Below are 9,407 nucleotides of genomic sequence, written 5' to 3'. Positions count from 1 at the left end.
CTCCATTGATTTATTCTCCTACTTCAACAACTTCTTCCTTTTTTATCTTGTTCCAACCATCTAATGCTTCCACTCCAATCAAGAATACCACCATAGCTCTCCTCCAACCAACAACTCACATCTCGGATTTAGAGGTTACCGCTACAATATCCATCAACTCTCTCTTGGGTGTTGTTTTGGTTGCCAAGAATCAAGAAAGTTGAAGAAAGGAATAAAAGATGGGATATATAATTGTTAGGGTAAATGTAATTTATTTATATTATTAGTAGTGTAAGTGATATTAATTGATCATAGTATATATCATATAAAGTAGTAAAGATAACTTTTGACGGTAAAAACTAACAACTAAATTTGATCGATAAATAAAAAAATACACTTTTAAAATTTCAAAAGAGTGAGAAATTATCCTTTTACCAAGTTTTGTTGAAAAATAGTCATTCAGTCCAATTCTAATTATATATTAATTACTTCTTATAAATATATTTGCTTTCTTATAATATTCACTTGACATATTATTATGTGTATACATTTTTAGTACATAAATATATACACATATAGAAGTGTTATTGTGTGATTGAATTTTATCTTATCATTAATTTAAAATTATTTAATTACGTGATAATATATCTATATGTCTGTATATTTATATACAAAAAATATACGTAGAGTTTTATTGTAATTTAAATTCTATGGATGATGATTTTGAATCATTTTTACCTCTCTTTCTTTAGAAATTATATATGACAATGGACGTCTCTGAATAAGAAAAGATATGATCAGGAGATGCCAGTTTTATAAGGTTCAAGAGTTCAAAATCTAGACCTGAAAATATACATCTCATCTCAAATTAAAAGAATAACATGCCAAATTTTCGGAGATGGTTGTTGGTTGGTGGCAGTATACAGGAAGAACATGATATGATTTGTGAGATGATGGAAAACAGAAATTCTAAAAGGTTGTGTATCAATTGAATTGGGATTGATGCCTTTAGCATTAGATCTCTCCGGCTTCAATATGGTACCCCGATAAGCCTCAAATTATCAATGAAATTGATCATCAAAGTCCCATTTATCTAAATTTACCCTAAAGGGATATAATGAGATAAAGTTCTAACTCAATTTCCATTTATTCGTATTAAACATTTAGTAAAATTAAATTCCTTATGGGGTGGAGTATTCTTTCAATTTGAATGGCGATTTCTTTGATTGATTGATCCATCTGTACAAGAAATTGAAGACAGAAACATTTTGAAAGAGAAATGCATAAATGGGGGATTACAGATGAGATGAGGGAGGTAGTGGTTACGAAATTCCAAGCTGAGTTATTAAAATGGGGGACCGCTTTTGCATGTAATCCCACTAGGAATGGCAGAGAAAGAGCCAATACTGAAGCTTAATACATGGGGCCATTCTTACTCTTACAATTGCCGTTTAATCCTTATTATAATTTGGTCTCTCTTTTCTCACAAGTAGAGGTAGATTTTGGCAAGTAAACCCATATTTGAATTTATATTCAGTTTGAATAAGTTGAAACTCGAACTTAGCAATTTAATTTAAATTTGAGGGTTTTTTAATGATTTTCTGACCAAAACTATTTTTCTCCTTTCCCAACAATTTTTCATCAAAACTTTTCTTTTTCTTTTTAGACAAATCGTATGATTTCTCTAACCATCATTTTTCTTGCTTTTTCTCTTGCCATTCTTCTTCTTCTTCTTCTTAGAACTATTATCTTTTCCAATATCACTATTCCCCATTTGAATTAGTTCAAGTTTAAATTCAAACTCAATATTCCAAATTTAAGTTGATCTCAAGTTATCTTTTATTCAAGCTTGAGTCAAATCTACCCATATTATTAGAAACAATTGTTAATAGTATTGCATTAATCTTGCCAAAAAATAAAAGTCGAGAGTTAGTGAAAGCAATGAAATTACGGCATAAAATAAAAAAAAGAAAAGAAGCTATGTAAAGAAGAAAAAAGTAAAAGCCTAAAGCAAAGAGAATTTGTGGAAATGCTGAAAAGAAATTTCGTAAGATAATTCATTTGATGGATTAAATTCTTGGAAATATGTCTAACATCAATAGTAATTTTTCTATAAGATACGCATATCTGAATTGAGGATTTTTTCTGGAAATTTCGTAGATATTGTTGTCATTGTTGTATAATCTTAATGTCGATGACTTGTATGTAGATTGAGTCTTCCTGAGTGTTTATTACATCTAAGTGTTTGCTTCTGAATGGTTAACTTGTCTTGTCAACACCATTGTCCAAATCCATATTACAAATGGTATGTAGTAAAATTCTAGCATTCCCTTTATTGGGTGCAAAGGGATGTCACTCAACCTAGGAGTGGAGGCAAGTCGCTTACCATTTTCAACAACTATCTCAAGCTTTTGCTATACTCTTTTCATGAGGATGAGTTTAAGTTGTTTTGCAGCCAAAGGATTATATTCCACCCAAGTTTTAATACCTTTTTAAAATCACACTCACGGATTTTCAAAAACTCAAAGTTTCACTACTAGATCAATTGTCATTAGATTTTTCTATTAGAATCAGTGGTAAAATTATCATTTTACTTTTAAAAACTAACAACTTTACTTTTGTCTAAAATTTTCGAACTTTGAAAAACCATATTCCCCCCTCCAAACCTAGGGTTTGTTTCTTTACCCCTCTAGCCACCATTTCTGATACCGACGACCTTCCTTCTCTATCATAAACTATTGCTAACTCTGTCTCTTCACCTCTCTAATCAGATCCACTCTTAGAGGGAACAAAATTTCATCAAATCCAAATGAATCATTGTCTAAATGACAATGCATTCAGATGGTTTGTTTAGACTTATTGTCATCTAGACGATTGTCTAGAGTTGTCGACACATCCATATTTGATGAAGTCTGGTGCCATCAATGGTCTAGATTTGATGAAATCTAGCACTGTCGACATGTCCAGATTTGATGAAATCTAGTGCCCTTGACAAGCAGATTCAATAGGAGAGGTGAAGAGACAAAGTCGACAACGATTTAAGGTGAAGAGGGGAAGTCATCGACATTGGAGATGTTGGCCGAGGGGTAAAGAATGAAACCCTAGGTTTGTGAGGAAAATGTAACTTTTCAAGGTTAGAAAACTTTAGGTAGAGATGAAGTTGTTAGTTTTTAAAATTTAAGGGTCAAATATAATGAATTTTATATATTTTTTAATATTATTAATAAAATAACGATTTTACTTATGTCTCTAACAAAAAAATTTAACTACAATTAACCTATGAGTGAGACTTTGAATTTTTCAAACACTATAGGTATGATTTTGGAAACGTATCAAAACTTGGGTGGAAAATAGTCTTTTGGCCTTGTTTTGCCTTTGGACTTATGTATTGTGTAAATTGTAAATATTTGCTTACCAAGAAAAAAAAAAAAAAACACTATCCCAAGCTTTCAAGCCTTCATATTTGATAAATTGCAAATAGAGGTGGATGAGATTCAAGTTAGCTCAAATCAAATTTATAACTTCATTTGAAATAGTTGATTTTGAGTTGAAACTCTAGTTTTATAGTTTTATTTCAAATCAATTTACTTATTTATCCAACGATATTCTTTTATCTTGTTGATGATATTGTTCATCCTATGATATTGTTAACCCCATTAGGGGCCTTTTGATTCTACTATATACCAATTTTAGTTTAAATGAACTCAAGTTCAAATTAGAGTTGCATATTATACTTTCAATTTAAACTAGCGCTAATCTCAAATTTAGTTTGGATCAAATTCACACCTATTTGCAATTTCTATCAAATGAAGTTTGAGTGAAATTAAGGGCTAGATTACGTGTAAATATATGTTAATACAATTCTAATTAGCATGATAATATATACATCTCAGCTTTCATTCATCTTATTGGATACTAAGCAAGGGGTTCACAGCTAGGCAACCCTAGCTGTTAATTTTTTTAACATTAATTACTTTTTAAACAAAGGAAAAGATTGAGGTCCTCCTGCAAATGATGCCCTCTTCACGAACCTCCCTTTCATTCTAGGCCTCTTCTCTGCATTCAATTTCCGAACTTCGTACCGTATTTTCTTAGAAAACAACCGTGTTCGACGTTTCTCTCGGTATCTCAACACTCTCGCCTCTCTTCCGCCGTCTGCCATGGCCGGATGTGTCCCAAATCCGGCCATATCCACATAAGTACTGTGTTGGATTTCAGACCCACAACCACCCTGCACAAACATACACATTCATAACATTATATTTACAAGTACTAGCCAATAAGCAAGAATCAATAATAGAGCGTACGAAGAATCAATTTCCCTGTTAGGTAGAATTTCAATAATTGATTTTCTAGAGATGGCTGAATATGATACAATGATTGTATGCATAAAAATAGAATTAAAAATAATGAAAAATAAACGTACCATGCAGTCAGGCCAACATTCATCAGGGTCAAATTCCGGCCGGCTGCCGCTGGTCCACGGAGAGCCTTGGCTTGCCCAAGCAGTAATCACAGCTTCATAATTCAAGCTCAATAATATCTTTCTCTTCTTCTTCATCTTTGAACCATCTTCTTCTTCGCGGATTCCTCCACTTGTCTCCATTGCAAACTCTTTTTTAACAATCTTCTCATTTTTCTCTCCAGTACATGTTGCAGAAGGAGAATCTTCATCATAATCGAAATTCAACTCAAAAGGTTCTCTTTCCATGTCGATAATTTCATTCTCGACTCTACACTCGTTATTATTAACACCCACTTTCTCTTCCTCTTCAACCTTCACTTTCCCACTATTCCCCAAGCAACGCTCCTTAATATCTTTCTCTTTGTAATCCATCAATCCCAACTCTTCCATGGAAAACGACTCGTTCTGAAATCCCCTTCCCAGCAAATTCTCCACATCAGCCGCAAACTCAGCAAGCTCCGTATCAGATGGAAGAAACCCATGGGAACTATCCACATCTCCCATGTTTAAATTTCCATAACCTCCTACAGTTACTTTCGATTCCCTTCGTTTTACATCATCACCAACCTCGCTCTTTTTTTCTGCTTCGTTGTTTGAGTTAGTAGACGTACATAGCTCAGCTGCAAAGGGATCAAATATCGGAACCCGATAAAGGAGCTGTTCTTCTTCATTGATCTCTTGAGATATCTCATCGCCACCAACTTCCGGGACAAAAGGAAGGGGGTTTCTTATCAGTTGATGATGATGATGATCAGGTTTTGATGACTTCCCATGTCGAGGCGTCCTCGCCTTCCTGGTGAAGCCTCGGTGCCATGAAGGCACTGGATTCTCCGAAACAGCACCTCCTCTTCCACCAACACTCGAAGACTTAATCGAGGCAGTTTTCAATAGAACTCTTTCATGTCTGCGTGCAAGAGGGTTTGCCGAGTGAACAGAAGAATCACACGCTTGGCAAAGAAATGCATCATCAGCAACACAATACCACCGAGCTCGTTTCTTCACACAACTATCACAAGCTCGAGCCGTTTTTCCACCAAGGACATTGGCGACGTTCTTATTACTAGAAATCATGGACTTTTAGTCGGAAATTGGATTCAAAACCAAAAAGGGCTGCTAAAATTTGCACTAAATTTCACTCATCTGTAGTATAATTTGTATAGGAAAAAGGGATGGTGACCCACAAGCAACGCTTTTTGCAGGTCGAGTGTGGGCCTGGAGTGCACTTTTGGGTTTTCAGGGAAGAAGGGGACCATGGTGGCCTTATCTGGAATGCAATTGGCTGAGTTTCTGAATATGATCCAAAGGTTTGAGTTTTGATTGGTGGAAGCTCTATTCTAAGGGATTTCTCGTGGGGCCTTACAGTGGTAACGGTGAGTATAAGTTCAATTTGATCCCATTCTTTGAAATTAATTACAGCAAATTGAAATTCTGAATGAGATTGTTTTGTTGGTTTATCTTTGAATTTCCATGATAGTTGTCAAAATTTCAGGCTCTATGCTTGCGGTCCCAATGATCCTATCTCCTTCTAACGTTGTTGAATTCTCTGTAATGCAATATATAACATGTATATTTCAGTATGGTGAATTATCCCATATATAAATCTTGCACAAGTGAAAAATATCTCCCCAGAGATTTTGATTCTTAATCTCCAGGTAAACAATGTTATTTTAGGGTTTATCAATGACTGAAATTCAGTACAAGAATTGAGTGACATTAATTATATATGATGCGTGTTTGAGAAATCTCATCATTAATATACACAATTTGAAAAGTTGAACAATATAGGCTAGCTATATTAGTGGCCTTGAGATCAAATAATTAATCATAATATCCATTGCTGCGGCGGCAGAAGATAAAATAAATACAAATAATTAATGTCTAAACATTGGCAGCTGCTTATCCTATATTTTCTATATCTCTTTCATTTGATTCTATTCTGCTTCCTTCCTTTTCTCTTGAATAAGCATTTATTATGTTATAATCAATTACATTTTAAATTCAAATCTAAATAATAATAATAATAATAATAATATATAGAAATAAAGAACAATCATTTTGATAGTATAGTATATGATATGTTTGGTTCTTATTTGTAAGACAATTAGTATTTTATTGTTCTCAAAATTAATATAAAGTAACCTTTACACCATTGGATTTCATTTAAAATGGGAAAGTGTCAAAGTCTCACAATTTGAGGTGAAATAGTAATAATAGTAGTTTTGGGTTTACTCAAATTTCTTAAATGCCATGCGTTAATTATGGAGTAAAATATTTTGAAAAGATGGATAATAATCAATCAACATCGAGCAAAGCAAAGGCCTGCTTGAGAAAATTAAAACAGAAATGCATTAATTGGATTTGTTTTACTAGTTAAAAGATAGAGATTAAGGACATCCATATATTATCAAGTATATATATTACGGATAAAGTAATGATGTGGAGACCTCATCCATGAATCCAATGGCCAATGGCTAATGGCTGGCTGCCTTAAAAATCAAACTAAAATTTCACCCTCTCACAATGACTCTTTCTACTCATACAATGTTTAATAAATAATATTGATACATGATACATCAATTTAGACATCATTTTATACATACTAGTTTATAGACCTAGTTAGCACATGTAACACATTTGTATTTGTATGCTTTTTCAACAAAATTTCATAATATTTGCATTCATTTTCTCAATTTCTATCAAATTGCCATAGTTTTAAAGTAAATTTGAAAATATTACAAGTCTATATGATGTGTACATACAAAAGGTAATATTAGGGTTGGAGGCAATACGAACCGGCTCGTGTTTGAATCACTGTTCAGCTCAAACTTATTGAACTAAAGATAAACCTTCGTTTGTCATTTTCACTTGAGATTAGCACATTGTCAACATCATTGCACTAAAGTTCAGCTTGCTAATGTTTTTTTCTACTTTCTCCAACCGTTGTTTCTTCTTCGTCTTGGGCTTCATTCTTAGATTGGGATTACTTTAACACAACGGGCACTGTTTGTATCTGGGCCGCACTTTTCAGCCCAAGCTCTTTTTAAGCTCAAAGAATGACGGCCCAATAAGTTGCTGTACTTCAAAAAATAAGATTTTGAATTTCAACCGTCAAATAAAATCCAAAGGTGAAACATTGTGCCAAGTCATCGATCCGCAACCCCGGTAAAACCGTAAACAAATAGCGCGGGCTTTGAAGAAGCCATTGCGCCAAAATTTTTGTAAACCCAAATTTAATTTTCCCTCTCTGCAGTTCTATTAATTCTGCATAAATCCATTCCTCATTTGCTCTCAGCTTTATAATTAACCTTATTTGGTTTTTTTTTTTCTGGAAGAAGAATAAGAAATGGCAGGTAGGTCGTCGAAATCAAACGCTCCGAAGCCTCGAAAGAGAGTGGAGGCCGAATCAGCATCTTCAACCGCTTCTTCAACTCTTGTTCGTGCCAAAGATGGCAGCGCTTTCGCCAGATGGTAATTCTTTGATTTTTGTTTCTGGGTTTTTTGGGGTTTGAAGCTTTAGGGTTTCATTAATGGGTGAGTTTGGATTTGTTAAAATATTGCAGTGAAGAGTGTAACAAGAATGTTCCGGTAGCGTTAATTAGCATGCATAGTTGCAGTCTGGATGCCAAAATAAAGATGAATTTGGAGGCTCAGGTTGTGGAAAAGCCCAGTGAAGTTAAGAAGAAATCTTTGGAAAGGAAGAAGCCTGCTTCAGCTTCAACCGAACCAAAGCCAAAGAGGCTCAGAAAAGCTACCAAAGATAATTCGAACAAGCCCAAGCGCCCTCCCACTGCTTTCTTCCTCTTCATGTAATTAGTCTCTCTATCTCTCTCTAGAAAAATGACATTGAGTTTTTGCTTTAGATTAACAATGTTTTCTTGATCGTTAATTTTCAGGGATGATTTTAGGAAAGACTACAAGGAAGCAAATCCTGGTTCGAAGGGTGGGAAAGAGGTTGGTGTGTTATGTATTTTGATTTGGTGGTTCTGAGTCGGGTTCGAAACAAGAAATATAACTTAGGAGTGTTAAGGTCAAATAAAAGTATAATATGTAGGGATTAGTGATGGAATAGTAAACCTTGCAGGGTTAATGTTGAATTTTAAGAGTTATATTTATATTTTTCATTTATTTAACTAATAAATTTTCAAAGTTAAGATGTCACTCTTCAATTATTGTATGCTATTTATGAGAATTGTGATTAAATTATTGTGTTTAATTTTGTTTGGTGAAATGTAGGTTGCAAAAGAGGGTGGTGAGAAGTGGAAGAATATGAGTGAAGAAGTAAGTCTTTCAATTTTTCATATTTCATTTTGTAAGCAATAGTGTTTTGAGTTTTAATTTTGTTATTGTCATTTGTTTTAGGAGAAGAAGCCATATATTGACAAGGCTGCTGAGCTTAAGGCAGAGTATGGGAAAGCCTTGGAGAGTAATAATGATGCTGAAAATGAAGACGTAAGACTTGCATTATTATCTTTTTTTGTGTGGACATGCAGGATTTGTGCTGAAAAATCTTGTTTGTGATTATTCAGGAGGAAGGAGGTTCAGAGAAAGAAGATGCTGAGGAGAAAGGGGAGATTGCAGAGAAGGAAAGGCAAGAAGAGGAAGAAGTGTTAGATGATTATTAGATAGTAAGTAGGATATGATGTTTCCAGGAATATAATTGAGGCCCTGTTCGGGGGCATTGTAAATTCTGAATCTCCCTAAATGAATGATTTCAGTGGGATTTTTGTGATTTGGTCAAAATTTCATAGTCTCTTTACCTTCAAGCATCATTCTGCAATTCACCAAATGGTAATCATGTATGGCTGAATTAGTCTTCAAGCATCATCTCTGTGATTTGCTGAATTCTAATAATGTATTGTTGCATTCATCACAATTGATTGTTTCAAATAGATCTATTTGAATATGGTAACTGGATTGATGATTGGTTATGGGCCAACATGGTTCCTGTCTCCGTTCTTGAGAT

At 34.0% G+C, this 9,407-nt stretch overlaps 2 protein-coding genes across 3 annotated transcripts; one reads left to right on the top strand and one right to left on the bottom strand.

The window, feature by feature from the left end:
* Positions 1-3,846: 3,846 nt before the first annotated feature.
* Positions 3,847-5,591, bottom strand: LOC123214098 (zinc finger protein CONSTANS-LIKE 6-like). Its single transcript, XM_044633822.1, has 2 exons — positions 4,406-5,591; positions 3,847-4,210 (listed from the first exon to the last, which is right to left on the bottom strand). Exons 1-2 carry the CDS (start codon positions 5,513-5,515, stop codon positions 3,950-3,952), a joined length of 1,371 nt encoding a protein of 456 aa, XP_044489757.1. The 5' UTR covers positions 5,516-5,591; the 3' UTR covers positions 3,847-3,949.
* A 134-nt stretch (positions 5,592-5,725) lies between these two features.
* LOC123214099 (high mobility group B protein 7-like) lies at positions 5,726-9,184 on the top strand. 2 transcript variants are annotated; one of them, XM_044633823.1, is made up of 7 exons: positions 5,726-5,814; positions 7,780-7,912; positions 8,005-8,250; positions 8,338-8,395; positions 8,678-8,722; positions 8,804-8,893; positions 8,971-9,184. In XM_044633823.1, exons 2-7 carry the CDS (start codon positions 7,788-7,790, stop codon positions 9,064-9,066), a joined length of 660 nt encoding a protein of 219 aa, XP_044489758.1. In that variant the 5' UTR covers positions 5,726-5,814; positions 7,780-7,787; the 3' UTR covers positions 9,067-9,184. The 2 variants fall into 2 exon arrangements, with proteins under 2 accessions (XP_044489758.1, XP_044489759.1); XM_044633824.1 differs by having other exon boundaries at positions 5,728-5,814; positions 7,777-7,912.
* Positions 9,185-9,407: the final 223 nt, after the last annotated feature.

Source organism: Mangifera indica, chromosome 4 (assembly GCF_011075055.1).
Source record: "Mangifera indica cultivar Alphonso chromosome 4, CATAS_Mindica_2.1, whole genome shotgun sequence".
Taxonomy (NCBI): Eukaryota; Viridiplantae; Streptophyta; class Magnoliopsida; order Sapindales; family Anacardiaceae; genus Mangifera; species Mangifera indica.
Note: the sequence above shows the minus strand (reverse complement) of the source record. Positions and strands in the feature narration are given on the sequence as shown.

Excerpts from the sequence above, each read along its gene's own strand:
- LOC123214098 (XM_044633822.1), bottom strand. The coding sequence starts at position 5,515 with ATGATTTCTAGTAATAAGAACGTCGCCAATGTCCTTGGTGGAAAAACG. Across the intron at positions 4,211-4,405 it reads AATGTTGGCCTGACTGCATG|GGTGGTTGTGGGTCTGAAAT; the intron begins GTACGTTTATTT and ends ATGTTTGTGCAG.
- LOC123214099 (XM_044633823.1), top strand. The coding sequence starts at position 7,788 with ATGGCAGGTAGGTCGTCGAAATCAAACGCTCCGAAGCCTCGAAAGAGA. Across the intron at positions 8,251-8,337 it reads ACTGCTTTCTTCCTCTTCAT|GGATGATTTTAGGAAAGACT; the intron begins GTAATTAGTCTC and ends GTTAATTTTCAG. Across the intron at positions 8,723-8,803 it reads GGAAGAATATGAGTGAAGAA|GAGAAGAAGCCATATATTGA; the intron begins GTAAGTCTTTCA and ends CATTTGTTTTAG.